The 24598-nt window shown below is 40.8% G+C and overlaps 1 protein-coding gene across 1 annotated transcript; it reads left to right on the top strand.

The window, feature by feature from the left end:
* The first annotated feature begins 2613 nt into the window (after positions 1 to 2613).
* fam20b (FAM20B glycosaminoglycan xylosylkinase) lies at positions 2614 to 21830 on the top strand. The gene is made up of 9 exons (XM_010739770.3): positions 2614 to 2941; positions 4042 to 4427; positions 4555 to 4802; positions 4883 to 4969; positions 5056 to 5165; positions 10095 to 10266; positions 14252 to 14443; positions 20140 to 20199; positions 20295 to 21830. The coding sequence occupies exons 2-9, from the start codon at positions 4299 to 4301 to the stop codon at positions 20524 to 20526; spliced, it is 1230 nt and encodes a 409-aa protein (XP_010738072.1). The 5' UTR covers positions 2614 to 2941; positions 4042 to 4298; the 3' UTR covers positions 20527 to 21830.
* The last annotated feature ends 2768 nt before the right edge of the window (positions 21831 to 24598 follow it).

The raw sequence follows: 24598 nt of genomic DNA, 5'->3' as shown, positions 1-24598 counted from the left end.
AGGGGCCAGCTGGTAAAGGAACACATTACTTATGTAATTCCAAATTTTTGCTACCTAGACTAGTTATATTCAGCACTTTGCTGTAAATGTATGTTTATTATAAATATATAAGGACAATATAATATCCAATAGTGTTTCTTTCTATTGAGTATGGTGTGGTTTACTCAAGTATATTTGAAATGGAAACTCAACTTAAAGATCCAGTCTGTAAGAACTACAGGACTCTATTTACAGATAATGGCACATTTAATGTAATATTCATAACTATGTTCTCATTTGTGCTTACAAAAGTGTGAAGCGAGGAAGTTTTAATTCAGAAACCACACTGCTAAATGCCACTAAATCCTACACGCTAAGGTGTTTTTTGTGAAATAAATATGTTTTAAGAGGCGAGGAAAGCAGAAAAACAGCAGATTTCTTTTGTTTTTAAAGGTCCAGTGTGTATGATTTAGTGTAGTAAGTTTACAGATTGCAAACAACTGACTACCCACATCCTCACGCTCCCCTTCCACGTGTGTTGGAGAAAAAAAATAACAACCCTTATTTTCTGACAGATTCCCATAAAACTTACAAACTGGACTACTTTCAAATTTTTGCTTATTTTCTTGCTAATTACAAGAAAAAAATCCAAATAAAACTGTCTGAAAAGGAATAACCAGGCTGTGCAATCCAACATAGCTTTGTTATAAGGGTTGACAGGGGGGGAAAATACCAAGACCTACTTTTAACAGCCAAAGTAAACTTTAATGTTCAACACATTATGTGTTTAAACTACTGACGGTATAAAGAATGGACGACGTAGCCTATGCATGACATCACCCATAAGTTTCTGAAGAGACATTTTAAAGTTCAAAATCTCTGTTGGCAGTCTTCCCGGATAATTTAAAAGACGCCGATCATCTGCAGACCTGAGGTGGGCTGCTGGACGCTCATAGTGTTGGGAAGTTCAAGTCTTTTTACTGAATCAGATCACTTACTCTTAGATGTTAAATTGAACAAATCTTATCTGAGTATTTTCGTTCATTTCATTCATTTTTACAACGGTGCTGTAGCCCTCTTGTGGGTGTTGTAAAAATAAAAAGACTGTGGTTCTCAAACACTAAGGTAACATGGTTTGCACATGGTTTGCACATAATACACACAAGCAATTCAAACCATGTGAAAACCAAGGAAAGCTTGAATGACTTGTGTCCTGTATCCTCTCTGCTGTTGTCGTTTAAGACACCGTGACAGTCTACAGTGACTTGGTAGCTGAACTCATGCTCAAACAAACCATCTGTAACAGCACATACCTGTAAGTCAAAGCAGCCACACTGTTAATTCTGCACAACTTTAAGCCTTAATATAATTTGAACAGGTGAGTTAAATAGAGATTCAGACCCAGAACAGTTGTTATGAACGGGGAAATTAGCTATAGAGAGCAAAACTGTTTTTTGTACCAGGCTGTAAACATGTTTATTTCTGCTGTGAAGTTGGACATTTGAACATAATGCCCTAATCGTTTATGTTTAATACTACGGAAGCCCTAAAAGGCCATACATATATACATACATACATTTTATTCCACCTGTTTTCCCGTGATAACGAGATAATTAATTCGAGATCTCGAGAAAACAAAATGATAGTCTAGTGTATTAAGTGCGCCCGTATTACAGAATGTATGGCAAATGCATGTAGTCCATGATACGGAGCAAGCGAACCTATTACGCCACTGTAAAATGTAAAATCCCTTTGATCCATAATTTATGACAAAGGTTAATACACTTGATCTCAGGACCATCCTGACAGTGTCAAACATATTTACTGTATCATTTTTGAGCAATTCAGCCTCAAAGTTCATTATTTTGAATTGAAAAGGGCATTATGTGCAATATTAACTCCACTGTAAAACCTCTTTGATCCATAATTTCTTTGGCTAATCCTCACTCCAGTCCTGAGATCAAGTGTATCAACCTTTGTCAGAAATTATGGATCAAAGGGATTTTACGGTGGCGGGTTTGCTCGCTCCGTATTATGGGCTACATGCATTTGCCATACATTCTGTAATACGGGCGCACTTAATACACTAGACTATCGCTTTGTTTTCTCGAGATCTCAAATTAATTATCTCGTTATCACGGGAAAACGGAGGAAATTTTCTCGTTATCACGGGAAAACAGGTGGAATAAAATGTATGTATGTATGGCCTTTTAGGGCTTCCGTAGTATTAAACATAAACGATTACATTTGATGTACTGCACCAGAGTCAGTTTACAGCTACTTTTCATCTGCAATCCCTTCGGCAGACACAATTAAAACATATTACAGCACAATAATAAACAGTACAAAGCAAAAAACACACAGGACACATAGTACAAAATACAAAGTTACACTCAATAGCACAGACTGAGAAAACAGAGGAAATGTATTACATTATCACGGGAAAACGGGTGGATTAAAATGTATGTATGTATGTATGGCCTTTTAGGGCTTCCGTATAATACTGCACATGGTCCAATTAAATAAATGAATGAAAAAAACAAACATGTGGACTTATGGAGACTGACTCATTCTGCAGCCAGCCTCAAGTGGACATTAGAGGAACTGCAGTTCTTGATGCTCGGTTCAAACCACTGACAGAGAAAAGTTTGAACTGTTTAATCACTGACATCCACGTAACGCGTGGACGTATTCACGAGGCAGCGCCGCCACCTGGTGGCCGGGTGGAGGACTCACGGGGAGGAGGTAGGAAGTGTTTCGGAAGTGGACATGGCAGGCCACAGAAGGAATCGGAGGAAAAGGGCGGAGGAAAGGGAGCTACCGGAGGGGAATGAGAAAACGATAAACCACCGTGACTTTTAGCAGAGGAGCCAGCTTTAGGGAATATAAACGTGAACGTCGCAGGACTTTACACGCAGTTTGGAGGCTTTACTTTGTGTAACGGCACCTCGCCTTAAAAAAGGTAAGTCGGTTCGGTGGACAGTGAAATAAAAAAATAAAAATAAATAAAAACAACAGACGACGTAGCGCTACTACTGTAAGCTAACCGACTGCTAACCGAACACAGCGGCGGTTTGCTACGGCGGCTAACCGTCGTTCATGTGAACGTGAATGTATCACCGAGTGTTAACACCGTGTGAACGGTTAGAAAACACGTTTTAAACGGAGCTACCATTAAGACACAGAGGTGTTTTTAATGCGGTCAGTTGTAGCCAACCGTTTTCTCTCTGGCTGTCAGTAAACATCATGAAAGACCGATTGTGTGGACGTAACGGCTCCCTGCCTGCGTGGCCGGAGCTCAAACACACCGGGGCTTTTTTTTTTTAAATTTATTTAGCTGCTAACGGCTAAAGCTCGTGCGATAAACGGTTGTTAACGGCTGCGGTGTCCGTTAAACGTCCGTTAAATGTCAGTTAAACGTGGCAGTTGGTTGTTGGTTGTGATGTAACGGCTCACAACATATGTTTTTTTTATTTTTTAAAGCTCTTAGCTCAAATTTATTTCTTAATTAATTCATTTAATTAATTAATTAATTAAAGGTTTGTTTGTCCGACACCTTATCTGACCTCCTCCTCTCTCTCTCTGCACCACAGCAACATCATCCCCTCATTGGGAACAGACAGGGTCGATTTAAAAATAAATAAATAAATAAAATAAGATGCAAAATTACACATTTAAAGAGATAAACAGGGAAGTTTTTCAATGCTGCACATGTAAATGTTTAACCTCTTAGCACAGGTTTAAAGTCTTTGCACAGATTTAATTTAAACCCATATTAACCTAATGCAATAAAGAAAATCAATTATCTGTCTGTCTGTGACACAGCCCAGCTTGTAGTGGCACAGCCAAAGTAAACTTTAATATTCAGGTTTCTCTGAATGTACACACAGAGCAGCCTGTGTCATACATCCGCTGGACGGGCTTCAGCTGTGCTGCAGTACTGGGTCATCGTCTGTCCTGAGGGGAAACAAGCGAGACGGGAAGCAAATCAATCAGTTTTTCTCTCCACGTATTATTGATGGTATGTTTTTTTTTTTTCTCTCTCTCTCTTCTGTTTCCTAGATATCGCCCATCTCTGCTCCTCTTCCCTCCACGCGAACGCCTCTTTGCTGAGTTTGTAGGAAGGCAGCGAAAAGCTCCCGTCCTCTTTTTAAAAAATTTTTTTTAGAAGAGTTTATCTGACGGGACAGGACGGACAGGACGGGACGGACAGGCGACGAGGATTCGAAAGGGGCCATGCATCAAGGGTGAGGGGTGTGTGTGGAGGGGGGGGGATTGCTGCGGGGGACACACACAGCGTCGGGTGAGGAGGGGTGGAGATGAAGCTCAAACAGCGCATGGTGGTTCTGTGTGCCGTGCTCCTCTTGCTGGGCCTGGCCAAGATCTTTCTGCTGGATGGAGGCGAGGGCTCCGCAGCCAGTCGACGGGACCTCAGAGCGTTTCGCAAGGTCAGGGTGCCTGACGGCTATTTTTAAAGTAGGACACACAAGACTGTAATCGGCTGTAGCTCGTATGAAGTCAGTGATGTATAAATCAATATAATGACACACTGTGCTATTTACCCACCTCTAACAGATGGAAGCCGGCCTTTCTCTGTCCCGGGGAGCTCGCCTTACCCACACCCTCCAGTCTCCATGGGAAATTGCAAGCCAGTGGGTGGGCCCGAGAGAGGTGTACCCAGAGGAGACCCCAGAGCTGGCTGCTGTGCTCACCTCCCTCAGCACTGCCAAAATTGAACGGGCAGATGTGGGCTATAAGGGCACGCAGCTCAAAGCGCTGCTGGTGCTGGACGGAGGACAGAAAGTAGTCTTCAAACCCAAGAGGTCAGGTTTGTTAGAATGGGATTATACACCTGTATTTCTCAAGAGTGATTCTTACTTTATGTTTTCCATCCTTTCCTCAGATATAACCGTGACTACGTGGTTGAAGGCGAGCCATATGCAGGCTACGACAGACACAACGCAGAGGTGGCTGCTTTTCACCTCGACAGGTGTGTGAGCATCATTATCGGAGTGTCTAACACAGAGTAGAAGTACTGTGTAATAATAACGCTGTGTTGGTTTACCCTCTCTGCAGGATCCTGGGGTTCAGGAGAGCACCTCTAGTGGTGGGGAGATACGTCAACCTGCGAACAGAGATTAAACCTGTGGCCACGGACCAGCTGCTGAGCACCTTTCTCATGCAGGGTCAGTATCTTTACTTCTTTTTTTTTTCATACTTTTGTGTCTTCAGACATCCAAAAAGTGAGAGTGACACGTTATTTTGTGCATGATTTTCTTTCTTTTGACTCATCTGCTTTCTTTCTATCTAATTCTGATCTCAGTTTTCGCTCTCTGTCTCTTTCTCACTTCCTTTTGCCTTGTTTCTTCAATCTTCTTCCTCAATTAGTACACTTGACTGGGTTACACCCTGCCGAGACCTGTTTGGTGAAGGTGTGGCACCGCACGGTTGTCAGTATAATTAGCATCATGAACCACGTTACTGTTATGGATTTGAAGAACATGTTTATCAGAGCACCTCACAAAGAAATCACCACAAGGAGATACCACTGATAAAGAGATTTTAATACTCTTCGTGTGTGGATTTATTCCCATCAGAAATTGAGCCAGAAAAACGTATTGCAACCTAACAAATTTGTATTACCTTTTTGATGAAGGGGAAATCCAGCAGTATTACACATAAAGGTCAGTTCACCATTTCTGCCAGTTGCTGCTCAACCTGTGAAAGCTGTTTCATAAAATCTTGTGTGGTATTTCTCAAGTATGACAAAATAACCACAATGATTTCATCAGGGGTTATTTTCTCAGTATGGTCTTGGAGACAAAAAAACTATTACAGAAATTTAAATGGGGTTTGAAAGACACCGACATTTATTCGGCATGGAGGTTTTAGTGATAAGATGTTATTGGCTGTGTTCAGTCAGTGTCCCGAGGACATTAAAAATAGCACCCTGGACACAAAGATAAAGTGCGTGGGACACTTCTGGGACAGCAGAGAAATGTTAAATCATTATCTTAAGCAACTTTTTTCTATTTGTGTTGCCAACTTGGCAACTTATTCAGACCGTCCGGGAAAAGGCGAGAAAAATATTCACATGTATTACATTGCAGTTAATTCCCGTGCATGCTGCTCAAAGCAGTCCACGTCTCTTCTCCAACTCCAACAGCACTGAGTCTTCTCTTCAGTCAGTCTTCCCTGTCGTCTTCTGCTGCATGCAGGCAGTTTATAGTTGTGATAAATGTTTAAACTGCTCTCAGGAGTTCAATCCACATCTCTGGATTAGGGTGTTCCCATATCCCGTAATTAGTTTGTTTGAGCTTGTAAATATTTAACTAGTTAGTTTGATTTCGTCCCTCCCTTTGTAGGTTTTTGTTTCTTCAAATGTGACCGTGTCTCTGCTGTGAGTTTGTGATTGTTTGGCTAACTAATAATAATTTATTTGCAACTCAACTCAACCAATGACTGAAAGAATTATGAAAACTGTTGGCCAAATGCAGAGGGTGATTACAATTTTTAGTCAGATATAAGTGCAGGGAACAACAAGCAGAATTTCATGGCGGACCAGAAAGAAGTTATTAAACTACATTTATTATGTAAAGTTTAAAAAAGAGAACTTTATTTGGTTGTTTTGAGACGGTTGCGGGACAATTGGAGCCCTGATTGCATCATGGGAAATGCAGGACTCAGGGTTTTTTTTGTTTGTTGTTTTTTTTTAAAGATCATGAACCAAACTAGGGACTATTTGTAACGGATTCAGACCTCTGCTGGTTTGATTCTGACTATTCTTCTCTTTGATCTTTCTCTTGTGTGTCCCAATAACTTTACTGTTTTGCGTCACTTAATCACTGGAGTGTCCCCTTAAGACTGTGTCAGAAAGCAGTTCAGTTGTTTCATCATTTTTCAGGTGTCAGTAGTTGTTATACACCAATATGGCATTATAAATTTGTCTACAATCAGAGATTTTTCTCTACTGTTTAGATCACTGTGGCTTTCGCCTAAATATCTCATTGCAAAGACGCAAACAGGAGCTGCTCTAATGCAGTTGGATTTTCGTCAGCGTGATGATATACCTTCAAACAGTTTCTCACTTGTTTGACCCAGAAAAATGTACTGTATCGTGATTTATAGACAGGCGACAAATTAACGGAAAAACCAACATAGAGTGTCTTAGTGAGTTGTTACAGTGCCAGACAGCTTCAACACGCCTTGGCATTGGTTCTAGTCTCTGAACTCTACGGGAGGGACGAACATGAGCGCCGTTCTCCCAAAAGATATTCCCTCATTTTGTGTTTCAATGATTGTGTCGGAGAGTCCAAAATGTTGAGGTGTTCAGGTTGAGATGGGTCCAGCTTAATGTGAGGATCTGCTGCTTTATCTTTTGTTTTTCATTATAGTAAATGTGATATTTCTATATATTGTGATATTTCTGAGTGTTGATCAGACAAAACAAGACATTTGATGACTACACTAAATGATTAATTGATTAACCAAAAAAGTGACACATAAATTTGTTAGTTGCTGTAGTTATTTCATGAAACCTCTGTTGGTATGTAGTGAAAATGGCCTGACGAGGTGAGCTCAGATCTAAGCTACAAAAAGTAAGGATGGTAGATTATTTCTTTGTTGTAACAATGCTTCTTGGTAATAAATCTGTTTATTTCTCTTTTAAATGGTGCCACATTTGTAAGGAACATGCATTTTTGGGATAAACTGCAGCTTCTCTGCCAATGAGAAACCGCTTTTCATTGCTGTCGAAGTCTGAAGAAACAAGATAATTGGCAATTTCTTCATTTAACAAACAGGAGCCCCAGTAGCAAATTTCCTTACTTTTTGAGCGTTGCTTATTTTTATCTGTAGTGGATTGATTTGGAGTCCTTGGGTTTGTTAGTTGCGCAGGTGTGGCCCTGACGGACCAGATCACTATGTATTCATAGACAGGTATGGAGAGTAGGGATGGGGATTATAGGCAAAAATTATGTTCAATATTAGGGTTGCAAAATTCTGGGAAATTTTAAAGTCGGAAACTCTCCATGGGAATTAACAGGAATAATCTGTGAATTTACAAAATTATAGATTGCCCCTTAACAGGGAACTTAAATACAGCATAATATTGACTAAAACAACCAGATTTCATGCAAGTACACTTGAATGTCTGCTATTCCTCAATCACATGCACATATCACACTGCTTATTGCTATAGAGGCCATGCCTCCTCCACCACATGCACTGATGATTTCTACAACCCTGGACTACACTTTGGAGCCCAGAGCACGAGAATATGGAAGACACACATTTGAGCCCGTGGACTACATATAAAAATCAATAAAAAATAAAAAAAAAGATAAAGTTCTTCTTACAAATAAATCTGTTGAAATGTCGTGTTTTTAAATTGTTTTATTTGTGTGGATGTCTGCTTATGACAAAACAAAGTTATTATGTTCAGATACAGTTACACAATTTCCAGTTATTTCCCGTAAATATCCATAATTCCCATAGAGTTATTGATTTGGAATATTTCCAAAATTCCCCAGCTTAGCTTCCCATGGAGAGTTTCTGGAAATTGACCAGAAATGTACTGGAGATTTACCAACCTATTCAATATTCACTGGTGGAGTAGTTAGCATTCACAGCAAGAACGTTCCTGGTTCGAACCTCGGCTCTGGTTTTTTGCTGCGTCGGTTCTCTCCAAGTACCTCGGCTTCCTTCCACAGTCCAAAGACATGCAGGTTCATTTGTGAAATTGCCAGTAGGTGTGAATGTGAATGGTTGTTTGTCTCTATGTGCCCTGTGATGATTTAGCGACTTGTCCAGAGTGTACCGTGAAAGACAGTGGGAAAGCTTTCTCTCAAACTTTCCATAGTTGTTATAGACTTATACCTATACCTATCTCTACACACGGTTTTATAACCGTAGATAACCCGAAGCAAACCACAGTTGGCAGTAGTAGGACTAATTTAACCTGGCTTGTAGCTGGTAACCAGCACATCAGTCCGGACCACTCTTTTAATAAAGGTTGAAGGAAAAGTACCAAACTCACTTACTTAACCATAGTCTAAATATGAACAAACATTTCAGATGACCGTTTTGGTTTTCTTTCAGTCAAAGATAAAGGTCACGTAACCAACTTCAACTTTGCAGCCTCACTGTTTCCGTCGTGCACCATCATTCATCATTCAGCTGTTTTATGTGCTGTAGGTTACATTACATTTAAAGCTGTCACTTACCGCCAATCAGTATTCAATATGACGTGACTCATCTCTGAAAGTGTCTTTGCAATTGTGGTTTATAGCAAGTTGACAGAACAGCACCCACGGTCACAGCGGTATAGGCAATGAGTTCTCAACAGAAAAACTTCAAAAGGCCTGCTAGCCTCAACACAAAAGACCACCGTCACACTTATTCTTTTGCCCCATTAGCTGTCAGAGACCTCTTACATGTATCTAGTCATGCTTAAAGTTTTGGTTGTTTGTCCAGGATTTTAAATGTGTTTTTCACCACAATAAAACCACTCTACCGTTCACAGCTCTTAAACCTGACAATTTATTCAGCCTGATTTGAGTAATGTGAACTTTCTTTGTCTCACATGAGCTAAAAATGAATGTACAGCATGACATGAAAGAACTTTGCTCCATCAAATATGTAAATTTCAACTTTTAAGTAACATGAAATAAAGACCCCCAGGGGCTGCCCTGTGTTTGAATTATCAAGCTAATTGCAGACATTAATTGGACTGAAAAACACTTTTTAAGGTGGAATGAAGAGGAGGTGTTGAGGGTTCTGAGAAAAGGAGCTACTCTGTAGTCGGTGGTACAGTGAATACATTTGTATCGCTTGTCAGATGGCAGCAGGGTGTGCAGGCTGTTGCTGGGCTGCGTAGACGTGAATAACACAACCTTTAGCTCGGTTGAACATCTGCTTGTGTACATTTGTGTGTTCTCTGTATTCTCTGGATGTCCATGTGAGTCATTATCCCTTGAGAACAACGTTTCTGGTAACATCCATAACTCCAGTAACACTCTGCTACGAACGCCTTCACACTTCACCTCCTATTGATGCATTTGTATCCCTTTTTTTTTTTTATTTCAAGGGTACCTTTGTCTTCTTTCTCTCTGCAGGTAATAATACGTGTTTTTACGGAAAGTGTTACTACTGTCGGGAGAGTGAACCGGCGTGTGCAGAGGGAGAGATCATGGAGGGGTCGTTAACCCTTTGGCTGCCAGACGTCTGGCCGTTGCAAAAACACAGACACCCCTGGGGACGTACATATAGAGAGGGAAAACTGGCCAGGTGAGTGTTTGAGCCCAAAAACTTTCTATTTTTGTTTGTTTGTTAATTAAGGGAAAATCCCATGACATGACTGAAGTATTGTTAGTGTTATTTTTTATCAGAAGGAAATGGAAATATTGCTGTGCTGATGATGAAAGTCAGCTCTTCCATAACGATAATGGACACTCCACCTACTCTGTCAGTCTGAGAAGGGGGCTGTGTGACTGTGTTATCTTATCATTCGATGATGATGATATGTCATGGTGGCGCCAGTGTGGGCTGCAAAGAGAATGTTTCTGTGTACACAAAGAGAAAAGTTTCCATTAGCAGCTCAACACCTATCTGTGGAATTTAAATGGATTTACACAGTTGAAATTAAAGTTTTACTTTGAAAATCATTGATCTGAATTCATGGGGTTCAGATCCCTCGTCACAATGAGTAAGGAGTGCATCTTCAAAGGTTTTCTTCTCAGGTTCACAAATTCAGAACTAAACTTTTTCCGAAATCTTCTCAAAGATTCCAAAAAATTCAATTTGTTGAGCAAGCTCAGCGAATTAATAAAACAACACCCGGTTTGCCAAGGATTCTTCAGAGGTGTCATCAGTTACATTCAGGTTTGATTATTGTTCTTTGCCATTTAAATAAGTAACAACTTGTCAATTGATCGAGTGATTGGAATAAAAAAACAAAAAATCTTCAGGTTTCAAAGCAGGGCTAGCTGATATGGCATAAATAAGGCATGCATAGAGATATATTTTTTTGTCTATGCTGTGGTTTTTATATGATTTGACAGTGAAACACCACCAGGGACCATTTCTCTACACAATAACTACTCCAAGTAGACGGAGGTCGTTTGGAGTGTGCCGACTTTCTATGACACTGTGGTGACATCTGCATTATTCTTGAGAGACTTCAAGGCCTTGAACATCTCCTCCAGCAACAGGTTACTACTCCCACCATGTGAGAAGGAGCGCTACAACAGGTCCTTCATTCCAACAGCTGTCAGACTCTTTAACACCAGCATGACTTCATGACTTTCTTCAGCTTGACTTTTTGTTCTATACATTTCTTACTTATGAGTATTAGTATCAGAGTAATTTCTTGTCCACCTTGTGTATACGAGCGGCTGTGTCAAGTGAATGTCCCCGGTGTGTGACATTAAAGTCTATCTTAAGGTTTAGAACGCAGAGCGTTTACTTGACATATTTTGAGAGCAGGTTGTTGACTTTTTCTGAAGTAAAAAATAACCCGGTTATGTCTTCCAGCTCTGCTTGGCACATGTATGCACATGTATTACCAGCAGAGCCTACCTCTTTTAACGACTGTCATCTTGTGGGTAACAAGTCTGTGTGACACATGCTACCATGGTCGTTGTGAAAGTGAGTCTTTCCCGGTGTGTGAGTGAAGTACACAAAAAAGCAGCCACAAAAAAAGTTGATGCCATCCATGCAATGCAATGCAACGCAATGCTGTGTATGTCACCCAGCTCTAGTTCAAAATCTGAGAAAAAACATCTCACCATTTTGTGCTTTCATTTTAACAGGGGATGTGTCTTGGTAACGATTATTCTGCATTTTGTCATGTGGTTAATTTCTTAATAATTTTCAGTCCTGACATACGAGCATTAAACTCACATGACTGATCAGCTGTTTTTTCCTCATCACTCCCATGATGTTATACATCCATGATGATTCAACACAGAATTGACATAAGCCTCTTCACATTAATACACGAGACAAACAGAAATGTCATGTTTCCATCATGTTTTCTGCTTTGTTTCCCACCAGTTGAGGTTCGACTGTCGCTCAGCTTGTTTTGCCTCTTTCTTCTGGTTTTCCGCTTGGAGAATTGGTGCCACCTACTGCTTATCTGCATGAACAACTCCTAATTTTTCTCCTATATATCCATTTCTAATGCGTAGGTTGCTAGCTCGGAGGTGGTGGTTGTTTGTTTCCGGTAGCGAAGGGGATTTTGAAGAGTGTTACACGCAGAGACCGAGATGCTGCGGGAAATCTGGGTTATACATCAGACAAGCAATATGTCATCAAGCACTGAGGCCGAGTCCCCTTTTTGGAGAAAAGAATAGTGATTACTGGTGATAGCTAGCTCGAGTGGGAGGCTGTTAGAGTACGGTCAGCAACGTCAGCCTAAAACAAAACACACAGTTGACTGTTAAAAGGTTGAGATTTTACAGACAACATTTAGCTTTATGGCACATGATAGTTCAGTATATCTGTCCACTGTGTTGGGTCATTAATCCACTTGGATAGGGGAGAAAGGAGGAATGACAGCTGACTATGAAACCCAGATTTATTCAGGCTTTGTGAAGCTCAGGTTAAGGCAAAATAGTTATTCGACATGTCTATAAAACAAAGCTTTGATCTTTGATATCCTTACAAACATAAACATGTCAAATTGAATCTACATAAGTCTTTAAGTTTTCAGTTCCTCGGAACGTGGTGCTGACATTTTCTGAAGTACTCACACATGTCTACATCTGGTGAGTCAGCATACATTGAGCTTAAAGAGCAGGTTTCAAGACAGTGTATCGTGTCATCACATTTACCCAGCAAGTTTTTCAGGAGGTTAATCTATACTGAGAAGACATTACAGTTTTAAATTTGGTTTGGAATTTGGAAACTGTGGAAAATAAATAAGATTAGGAAACTATGCAAGAGTAACTAAGCAAGATAGACTTAATCATTGTACTGGGATCCTGTTTACGTAATGAAATATGAAGTTTATTAGTGGTATTTCATTGTAGGGAGGTTACAATGGTTAAACTATGGTGACAAAAAATCATGGTTTCAAGTAGGTGTCTTGATCCTAAACCAACCTGGAAATGTGTGCACATGGATCAGCCTTAACCAGCCTTCTACACACCCTCATTCAACCATGAACGGTCAATGCAAAGCACCACATGAATAACCAAGGTTCTTGTGAGGTGGAGGTTACAACGTACTTAGTATTTGAGGGCCACAGCAGAGTCGCACATAAAAGAAAATGTAGTTTAAATGAGTTTTAAAAATATATAATTTTTTTTTCCAAAAGGGAGGAAGAAAGATGAACAATATATATTGTTGAACATATCAAACACATTTCTATCGGCTGGTTCCCGCTGGTAACAGCCGGCCATCGGAAACCCCCAGAGTGGTTCCCACTGATTCCTTCCTAATCCTTTCAGTGCCAGTTCACCCATCATGCAGCATTACACACTGCAGTATTCATATGACGTGTTGTATTGTATGTTAGTGATGCTAAATACTTCATACTTTTCTTAAATGATTGTGTGTTCTCCACCCTGTGACGTTATTCTTATTTGGGGTTTGTTACAGGGAACTTGGCCTGCATTATGATTGGGACTAAGTATTTGGAGTGTAATGTTTGAACAAGAGCTGTCACTGGCTTTCCGGGCTTTGCTAATTTACACAATCCACAGATGAGCCAAAGTCAGGTGTGTCAAAGACAGAAGGTGTCTCTGTGCGCCTGACAAGTCGTGAGAGTCGTGTTCACTGCAGTGATTTTACACAAAAACTATACAACAACTAAAATTGGTGATATATGCACAAAAGGTGTTATTAAAAATGTGCTGACGCTGAGGTCTGCAATTCTTTCATGCCATTTGACTGATGATAATTTCATCAGCTGCAGTCCAGCACCGTCCACTGAGACCGCCAGATGAAATATGGAGCAGACTTTTATTCATTTATTTAGATTTAAGTTGAATGTTTTTGTGTGATAGTCATGGCTCAGTACAACTGCAAGGTCAAATAACACTGCTGGTTTGAATGTTTGAATGTGGATCAATAATTCATGTTGCTATTAAGTGAAAATAAATATGTAATTATACAAACATGGAAAAAAACAGGCAACAAGGGCAACACATAAATACTACACGCATATTTGTTTGTAGTGACACATCATTAAAACAGACACTTCCTGAGTATTTATGTGCAGACTATTAACATATCATGGAATTTGTGTGTGTCTGTTTCTATCGTCCAGGTGGGAGTACGATGAAAGTTACTGCGAGGCTGTGAAGAAAATGCCCCCATACGATGCAGGGCCGAGGCTGCTGGATGTCATCGACACAGCCATATTTGATTATCTCATTGGGAACGCGGACCGGCATCACTATGAGAGTTTCCAGGACGACGGCGGCGCCAGCATGCTCATCCTGCTCGACAATGCAAAGAGGTCAGTAACAATGTGAAAGATTTTAACAACCAAGATCAATTTATTTATTTATTTTTTCCTTTTTTAAATCATCGTATTGAGTTCTAATAATAAACACAAAGATGAATAAATCGATTGAAAATTTCAATAAAAAGACAAAAGCATTAAAAATCTCATCTGCAAACATTGTCCACCACATGTAACATGAACATGTGACATTGGTACAGAAGGTTGATGTGAGTGTGTCCACCAGAGAGTTTTTTTCATTATTATTGTTTTTTAATTATTATTATTATTTTTTCCATTTACTTGAACAAGGACCGCTCTAAGTGACGGTACTCTTATCTTGTATTTATATTTCTAGAACTCTTTCCATCCCTGAACACAACAGCCCGATCACTTTTCAGAAGTTCCCCTTTTTCTTCTCATATTCGAAATCTAATTTTTATTTTCATTTTCAGTTACAGTTTTCTTTGATTTTTCCAAGAACTGACTTATTATCACTGAAACCTCTTTAAATCAGACTCATGGTAAACAGCCACTTCCATGAAGGGAGGATATCGAGCTGTAAACTGAACTTTCCGTCACACATTTTTCAAAGAATTAATCGCAGCTGGAAAGATATCGAATTTGTATACATTTATTTCTTTGCTTTTTTTGGTACAAATCTGGGATGCCTATCTGAGAAGCAAACTGGCTCAGCAGGAAAGAAAAAAATCCTCTTGCACACACAAAAACTGCAGCCCCATGGGGAGATACTTCCAAGAATTGAGTCATTTCCTCAGTTCACAGCTTAATCCTTAATCATAAACTTAGGTCTTGCCTGTGTGTTTTCGAAATTAATTCCTTCCTTTGACTTTCTGACTGTTTTGTTCTGCTTTCAAAGCAACGGTATGAGGAAATTGGTCATTTTTTAAGTATAACGCCCACAGTTTCAGCGTGTAACACTTCCCACCTACTCTTCTCTGTTGAGCCTCACCCAATTCTAGTTATGCTGCCTATTCCAGCATTTGTCCCCATCTGCATTGCCCACGCGTTGCGCCTGGGAAAAACTCTTCTTCTGTGTGGTCCAGTACTTTACTGTCAGTGATGAAACGCACAGCAGCTGGAGGACATCAACCTACATGCTGCAGGAGATTGTGCCTGGAGCAAGAACATGAGACGACATTCAGTGCAGCATCAATATGATTCAAACCTGGTATTTTATAGTATAGAAAAGTTACATAATGTTGCCTTCCCGTCGTGTTCGGGTCAAATCTGACCGATTTACAACTTAAAACACTCATAAATATTGTGTTTTACATCACCTCTTTCATTGAATTTTGAGTGTTTTAATCAACCTTGTTACATCTGTTGTGTTCCTGGTAAAAAGTGACCGCCATAGGAAATGAATGGGTATCCAGACTTATTCATCCATCAGACCGAAAACATCCCCATACACACCACCCCAACTCACTCACTTACTCACTCACACACACACATTTCAGACTGAACAATGTATTTACACATCTCTTTCCCGCGCTTAAGTGCCTATCCCCCACGTGAACCAACTTTCTGATGAAACATGTTGATACAACATATCTGTGTCATATCTTCACACAGACTGGACAGGTGTCTGTTATGTGAACCAACACAGACCCCATATATATAGCTTAATGTTTGCCTTGCACTCCTTTTATTCAACAAACCTTATTTAAATCTAAATCCATATTGATCTTAGTTAGTGAAAGTACTAGTGTCACTTCACAAAGGCTGAACTGTTGAATGGGATGACGAGGACAAACATACAGACAAAAAACTCAGTGTTGTCCCTAGAAGCATATTCAGCATTTACTCTGACATGCCCTAACAAGCTATAACAAGCCCCAACATGACAAAACATGGTTTCAATATTTTGGTACATGTCCCAATGAGTAGGAAACTGACCAAGCGGTTCTCTGTTGAAGAGGTTCTGGCCCAGGTTAGTGGACATGATGAAGAGGGCACTGAAATAGAACCAGAGATGGAGGAGGATGTCTCGGAAGTGAAAGACGACACAGTTTTTGATTCAGACTTTGAGGAGACTGAGCAGGCACCTGAAGAACAGGCACCTGAGGAGACATTCTAGGACACTTGCTCTGGTCTTCATCCCCCCAGGACAGAAGAAGTAGAGCGAGCGTGGAAAACATCATAAAGCTGACGCCAGGGCCAACACGGTATGCGATATCTCATGTGGATGACATCAGCTTCCAGCTCTTTTTACCAGAGTCCATTGAGGGAATTATACTGGAGATGACAAACCTGGAGGGGAAGCATGTGTTTGGGGACACCTGGAGAGAAATTGCCCTAGTAGGCTTCCAAGCCTACATAGCTCTGTAGATTTTAGCAGGAGTATATCGCTCAAACAATGAGACTACAAAAAGTCTGTGGGATGCAGAGTCTGGCAGGCTTATATTCCGTCCTATACTATGTCCTTACAGCAGTATATCCATATCCTTTCAAGAATTATTCGAGTTGATAACAGAGATACACGATCCGTCTGCTGATGAAATGACAAACTGGCTGCCATCAGGAACGTTTGGGACAGGTGGGTGGAGGGACTACCACTTGGTCGCTGTTCCTTCAAGGTGTAGATTCCGAGCAAACCAGGGAAATATGGAATAAAGATCTGGGCAGCATGTGAAGCCAGGAGCAGCTATGCCTGGAATATGCAGGTATACATGGGGAAACCCAGTATTGGAACAGCCAAAGAAAAACAGGGCATGCATGTTGTGCTGGACATGACAACCAGTCTTCAAGGGCATAATATCACCTGTGACAACTTCTTCACATCATATGCTCTTGGTCAGGAGCTGCTGAAAAGAAAGCTCACCATTGTAGGGACAGTGAGGAATGTAAACAAGCCTGAACTTCCCTCTGCACTGGTATCGACCAGAGGAAGAGAGGCACTCTCATCAAAATTTGCTTTTACTGACACACTCTTGTGTCATGTTCTCAAGAAGAATAGAAATGTCATCCTGATGAGCACGATACACAAAGTTCAGTCCAGTCTCATGAGACAAATGTCAGAGCAGTTACAGTAAAACAGACCGGCCAGTTTTGACCGGGAACACTAAAGTAAGGGGCGGGAGGTGAACACAACCGGAGGGTTAATGCAGCTGAAAGTAAATCAAGAAATCATATCTAACCCCAAACAACACCTGTTTTTTGTGTTGGTAGAGTCAGTCTTCTTCCACGTCACAGGAAGAAAGAAAAAAGGTTACTCCACGTACTAAAACACAAAGTTTAAAGACAGACAAAACCACCAAGTTTTCTGAGCAGCTAAGTACAGTAAAAAAGATGCTATGATGTGTGGAAACACACAGCAGAACAAAGCAAAACGGTAAAAAAAGAATGTTGGAAAATAGTTGTGGTTGAGAGGAAATGGAAACAATTGGTTTCATGTCACAGACAACGAAGTAACAACAAAGATGTGCACAATTGACCGGAGCATCATAATAGACAGTTTCAGAGTAACAGCATTATTACAAATGAACAGTTCCAAATAATCGTAATACAGATTTTGTTTTATTACGTTTTAAACTCAAAACATCTTATAAATGCTAAATGCTAATGCGGCTTTGTATATAATGTGACACTTGTTAAGTTTAAAACGTTTGTCTCCAAATAATATTTGTTCATCATCTTAGTTTTAAATGTAAAAGCTCCTCAGAGGAACGAACAGATAACAAGGACACTGCTGTTATGAAAAACACTAAACCCATGCTCAACTCTACTCAACTTTATTTATTTATATAGCACCTTTCATACAGAATTGTAGCCCAAAGTGCTTCACAGAGCAGAGTAAAAACTGAAATAGAAGTTAGTTCTTAACTAGTTCTTAAGGTAAAAGCGCAGTTGCATAAAAACACGAAATTAGAACAAAAGTAAAAAGCATAAAACTACAACAACAAAACAAATTAAAGCTGCAAGCAGCGATGGTCGGGCCCTCGCACATGTGCGCACGTCGAAATGTGCATAGATCGCCACGGCCACACAGTTTTCCCAAAATTCATCATTTTGATAACTCAGGAAGTCTATATGAACACACCTACCAAGTTTGAAGTGAACTGGATAAAATCCCTAGGAGGAGTTCGTTCAAACATGACCCCTTGTCAACCAGCCCGAAACAGCAAAAATGGTGATTTTCATTCTTAAATATATCGCTTCCTGTTCATTGTAGCCCATTGCTCCAAGAGACTTTTTTGTAGGTCTTGCCATGTTCTACAACTCTGTTATGCTGAGATTTCGTAACTCTGTCCAAAACTGTGGCGGGGCTGTTCCAAAGAAACATTCCAGGGGGCGCTATAGAGCGATTTTAGAACACTTTTGCCTGAAAATCAGCCCAAAAGTAAATGGAGTCTCATTTTTTTTCTTCAAAAAGATCGTCAGCGTTGATTTTGCTGCGCCGTCACGGCCACACCCTCTGATTAAAAAGTTGTGATTTTAATAACTTTTCATTGTCGAGGTCTTGAGAACACACATGCCAAGTTTCAAGCACATCGGATAAAATCCCGAGTTCGTTCAAATGCGACCCCTGGAAATGAGGCCAAAAACACGAAAAGTCCAAATTTGACAGAAATTGGACGTCGTACGCTTCACTGTAGCCTGGGACACCAAGAGACTTTTTTGTGCGTCTCGGCATGTTACATGTAACATGGAGTGATCAAGACCTAAAAACTCAGCAGTGAATGGCCGACCACCTACAAAGCTAGGCTAAAGAGGTATGTCTTAAGTTTTCAGGATCTGAGGGACCTGCTTGGTACATACATTTCTAGCATGTCAAAAAGGTAGGTCGGTGCCATTCAGTGATTTAAAAACCGCTAAGAGAATCTTAAAATCAATTCTACGCTTTTAAAATGCGGGTTATTTGTGTCCTCTGTCTGGTCTTTGTCAGTACTCGGGCTGCAGAGTTCTGTGATAATTGTAAGCAGCCTAGTATTTTTTATTTTTTTATTTTTAGGAAAACCACACAGAAGGGCATTACAGTAATCGAGTCTTGAAGTAATAAAAGCGTGAATTGTTTTTTCTGTGTCAGCCTTGTGATGAATGGTCTGACTTTTCTAAGGTGATAGAATGATGTTTTTAGTTATGTTTTTTATATTGCCCTTAGGGCCCGGGACTTAAAATGCTGGGAAAATGTGTTCTCTCATGCTGGGCAGCTGACAGCAGTCAAGACTAAGACCAGACAGTATGAAATACTTAGGTAGCCAATATTTACAAAAACTCTTTGGGTGATGTGTGGTTGCTGCATTGAATCAAGCATCGCCAAGCAAGTATTACAAACTGCTTTGCATTCTTTTGGACACTGTTTTGCAGTTTGTGGTTAAGAAATCGAATTTTAATCCACTTGAGACTCCTCCGTGTCTCCACTCAACAGATAAATCAAGACAATGCACTGACAATTGAGTCATATCCCTGCGATTCAAGTCTTAACCAATTGTGAACTAAAATGAACCTAATGCAGTTGATTCAGAGTCGAGACAAGGCCGTAAAAAGTAGTGCGACTAAAAGAGTAACTGTCTCAGCTGTCTCTGCTGTGTGTACAGTTCTCTACAGTGCCATGGCCAGTAAAGCGCAGATAATGCGTTTTGATGGCCTCTCCTCCCCGCAGTGCAGACACACTTCTGGCTTCAGTTGTCTCGCTTTAGTTTTTAATTGTAATTTTATTTCATGTTGTCATCTTTTTTCTTTTTCAGCTTTGGGAACGCAGCTCTGGATGAGAGAAGTATCCTCGCACCACTCTATCAGTGCTGCATGTGAGTCCTCAGTAAACGCTCACATCACAGTTACATTTTTCTCATGATTTCATCTTTTTTTTAAAAACTGTAATATCTCTTTCTTTGTCTGTCAGGATCCGTGTGTCCACATGGAACAGGTTAAACCTGCTGAGAAGCGGAGCTCTGAGCTCAGCGATGCGGCAGGCGCTGGGATTCGACCCTATTCAACCGGTCCTGGCAGAGCCACACCTGGCAGCCCTGGACAGGCGTCTCTCTGGAGTCATAGCAACTGTCAAGCAGTGTATGGAGGCCCAGGGCCCCGACAACACTCTAATAGAAGACCGAATGAACCTCCCACATCCTTAGAAAACAAGGGACATGAGAAAACAGAGGAGCAGGAAGAGCCAGGACTTTACTTCCCGAGCTTGGACAGGAGGAAGTGGATCAGCCCTGGTGTTGGAGAAGGAGATGCAGAGTGAGCAAATGGATCAACAGGGTGGCACAAAGACTTCCTTCTTCCCCCTCCTTGTCCTCTTCTTGTTTGTCACTCTGATAAGACTGGAAAAAGGGAATCGCTGGATTCAAAGTGGCGTCACCTTCAACTATATAAACTTTTTTCTCAGGACTGTTGTACACTATAAGACAGTATCTGCTGTAAGAGCCTCTCCATCTAATACTACTGGTTATGATGACACTCCTGCTCTGCGCTAAATTCTCCCGCCCAGTCCGGCTTTTCCTTCTGAGTCAACCACGGCTGTATTCAGACCAAATCAGGCATCGCAGTGATTCACCTCAGCTCTGTGCGGCAGTGTGTTTATTTATGCTTAGTTATGCTTAATTATGAAACAGTCAGAAAATAACTATTTGTCTGATTCATCGGCTTTCTTGCTCTCTGCGCTCCATCTAAGTCATTCACTGTCTATGTCGGTCAAACCATCGGACACAAACCAAAAGGAAAATTCTCTGTGCGAGTCAGACAGATGTAGAAGCTGGTACGTGAAATAAAGAGTATCATGAGGTCCACCTGGACGGTACACTGTTTCAGTAACATTTCAGGCTGTCTGTCGAGGCTTTTGAGCGCTCTGACGCAGCATGATATCTGGTTTCATTTCCCTAAAAGTTGAAAATAGCTCAACTCCTTCGCCGCAGGTCACTTTTTGGTTGCACAACGCCGCAGCCTAAACACAATACGGCCCGATCAAATAAACAGGGGCAACCTGCATTTTCACCGCAGCACCTGGTTTGGTCTGAATCGGACCTGAGGAGGAGGAGACGGAGCCTGTACACACTCACAGGAGCAGGAAGGAGGACGCTGCGTTCAGTTGGAGTTTACAGTCCAAGAAACTGAAACTTTTTTTTTTTTCATGAACTGAAATTGAACTTTGATCGAAAGGAAATCAAAACAAACTCCCTGCCCCGTCAATGTGTAAATATTTAACTAAGTAGTGACATAGAACTATGAGACGAAAGAATATACATTTGTGGATTATAATATTAAATAAACTTAAGGGTGTGTGGTGTGGGTGTGCGAGTGTGAGTGTGAGTGTGCGAATGGAGTGCCATATTGTGCCGTAAATAAGAAAAGCTACTGACGTGACAGACTTGAAGTGAAGGGAACACAGAGATCCGCCGTGTGGGTAATCTTCAGCATTAAACTATGATCTATTTAATTGTGATTTTTTTTTTTTTTTTTTTTTTTTTTTTGGCCTGTCATCTTTCCCCCTCGTGTGTTCACCCACACTTCATACTTATGACTTCACACATCACTTGTGAAAAAGCACACGGTCTGTTTTGAAAATTTGCATCTGCGCTCTCGCTTGTTTGTGGTGTTTACGCTGGAAGGGACTTTCACTTAACTCTTACTTTTAGTCTTTCAGATATTTTTATCTTAGTCAGATTGGATCTCGGATGTGATTACAGTCATATCTAGAATCCACTGGTGATAGTTAACATTTGGTTTATAATAAATAGGTTTAGTTGTTTTTTTGTTTTAATCTCTTTATAGTGTCAGTTTCTGTAAGAAAGAAAGAAACAAAGAAAGAAAGAAAAGAAAGAAAAGTCATTTGTCTAAATTTAAATCACTTCTCATCCACTAAATTTAAGGTGCCAGTAACTCTCTTTAGCCACGTATTAGTCAGAGATTTGATTGCAAATGACAACAAATTGAGCACATCGCGTCGTCTGTCTCACTCGCCCTGTCTGATTTCTAGCATCAACTTAGATCAGATATTGGTCGTCTGTGTCGTCTGCAGAGACGCTTGCGAATGCACTTTGTGCGTCACAACAAAATAAAATCCACAAACTTTGAATACGAACTTTGATGACTGAGGTCGCAAGGTGTTTTCAGTTGTGGTTTGCACACCTGTGAGTGACATCCAGCTGTGTTAATGTGTCTGATCCTCCTGGCGTTGTACAGACTCTGACGGCAGCTGTCTATGAGCCGGGAGCTGTAAACAGAGACAGCATGTCTAAATGTTACTCTGATTTTTATCTTTCTACTTTAAGCTAACTGTAGATGTCGAGCAGACTTTAATCCTCAGTTTCACATCATGTTCACACACTTAAGGTGTAGGGGTATGTTGAAAAGGATGTGTGTGGGCTGTTGATGATTAACCATCGCACTTTTCTTCCACAAAGTCAAAGTTTCCTAATCCTTTTGCCCTTGATGTCAGTTGAAATTGAATTACCCGACATGTCCAAAGTGACTCTTGACAGCCTGACCCTGCCTCTGATTCCTTGAATGAATATTTGCTACCTGCGAACAGATCGAACGGTTGTCGCAGTACTTGGATGGATTTCCCCATTTGACAAGAGCTGCTTCTGTTACAGATCATCTTCCACCACAGGAGCTCGTCCTTATCACTTGACATTTACTTCATCTTGTTTGTTAAGCCTTTTTACCGGTGGTATCGTGGCTACAAAATCTATACCCATAAACTCTGGTCTGAGTGAGTTTTGTTGTCTTTGCCTACAGAGGAGGAAACTTGAAAGCTGTGAAACCATGTGGCATGTCCCCTCTATCCCACATGCAGATGTTTTGCGTCTCAGCTGCCGGCTTTTTTTCTTGCTGCCACATCCAGCCTCCATTTGTGTTTGTGGCCAACCTGACAGATGATGTAGGGCATCTGTTTCGTTTAACCTCAGCAGGTGTTCTACTTGGGACATGTACCAAAATATTAAAACGTGTTTTGTCATGTTGGGGCTTGTTATAGCTTGTTAGGGCATGTCAGAGTAAATGCTGAATATGCTTCGAGGGACAACACTGAGTTTTTTTGTCTGTATGTTTGTCCCCAAAGATGTCATCATCCCATTCAACAGTTGAGCCTTTGTCGTTTGACTTTTCATGAGTAATACACGGGGAAGTGATACTAGTACTTTCGCTAACAAAGACCAATATGGATTTAGATTTAAATAAGGTTTGTTGAATGTTGTGGATGAGGATGAACAAAGAGAAAGTACAGTAGCAGGCGGTGAGAGGAGAAATCAGGCGTCGTAGACGGATGGAGAAGTTCGAAAGGGAAAGGGACTCTTCGTCTCGCAATCGCTCCATGGTCCCTGTATTTGATCGAAAAAGAGGAAGAATGGAAAAGCTGGAGCGATTAGTTTTGGGGGTTTTTTTAAACAGTTTTTTGGGTGGAGGGATGTAAAAACTGAGGGAATGAACAGATAAGGTGGGTGAAGTGCACATTGGTGTGGAAATGAGATAAGTTCAAGGTGTGATCTTCGTTCTTGAGCCTAGTTATAAAAGTTCATAAGTCATTACTATGTACCACAGACACTAGATGTCCCTCTAGGTTAATTTATATAATCTTTACATCCTACACTACAACCCTTATGTAATTTCACACTGAACAGGTGAACTGCACACATGAAACAAGCAGTATACAGACATTTGTTTAGTTAACTTTAGGCTGTTAAATCTAATACCCCCTTTTAATGTTTCGGTTGTGTTTACATGGTGCATATTCTTTTCGATAGACCCACTCGCTGAACGTTGCTACAGCTGGTTGGTCGATTAGCTTAGCTTAGCATAAATAGTGGAAGCAGGGGAAAACCCAGCGCTCTGGTTGCGGTTGTTCCAGGGCCACAACACACCGACTACCTAATTAGTATGCAGAGAAAAAATCGCACTGGGATCGGTTTTACAGTTGGAAGGGTGGTATTTCTGTTTCCTGTGTCAGTCGTTGGATATTGATCACGATGATGGGGTGGAAAAAAAGAAATATTACACTAAGGCTTTCGGTGACTCCAGTGTGAAATCCATCCATGCTGAGCTGTGGACGCTTTAAGTTCTGTCTGTCCTTTGCTCCCATCATTAACACCCACGGCTGGTACTTATTTCAGAGGCTTAATATCTAGTGTACAGACATGAGAGTGGTATCGACCTTCTGATCTGACTTACAAGCACGGAGAGAATTTCCCAATATGTCAAACTACT

This window comes from Larimichthys crocea, chromosome XVII (genome assembly GCF_000972845.2).
Source record: "Larimichthys crocea isolate SSNF chromosome XVII, L_crocea_2.0, whole genome shotgun sequence".
Lineage (NCBI taxonomy): Eukaryota > Metazoa > Chordata > Actinopteri > Sciaenidae > Larimichthys > Larimichthys crocea.
Note: the sequence above shows the minus strand (reverse complement) of the source record. Positions and strands in the feature narration are given on the sequence as shown.

Excerpts from the sequence above, each read along its gene's own strand:
- fam20b (XM_010739770.3), top strand. The coding sequence starts at position 4,299 with ATGAAGCTCAAACAGCGCATGGTGGTTCTGTGTGCCGTGCTCCTCTTG. Across the intron at positions 5,166-10,094 it reads GAGCACCTTTCTCATGCAGG|GTAATAATACGTGTTTTTAC; the intron begins GTCAGTATCTTT and ends TTCTCTCTGCAG. Across the intron at positions 14,444-20,139 it reads CTGCTCGACAATGCAAAGAG|CTTTGGGAACGCAGCTCTGG; the intron begins GTCAGTAACAAT and ends TTTCTTTTTCAG.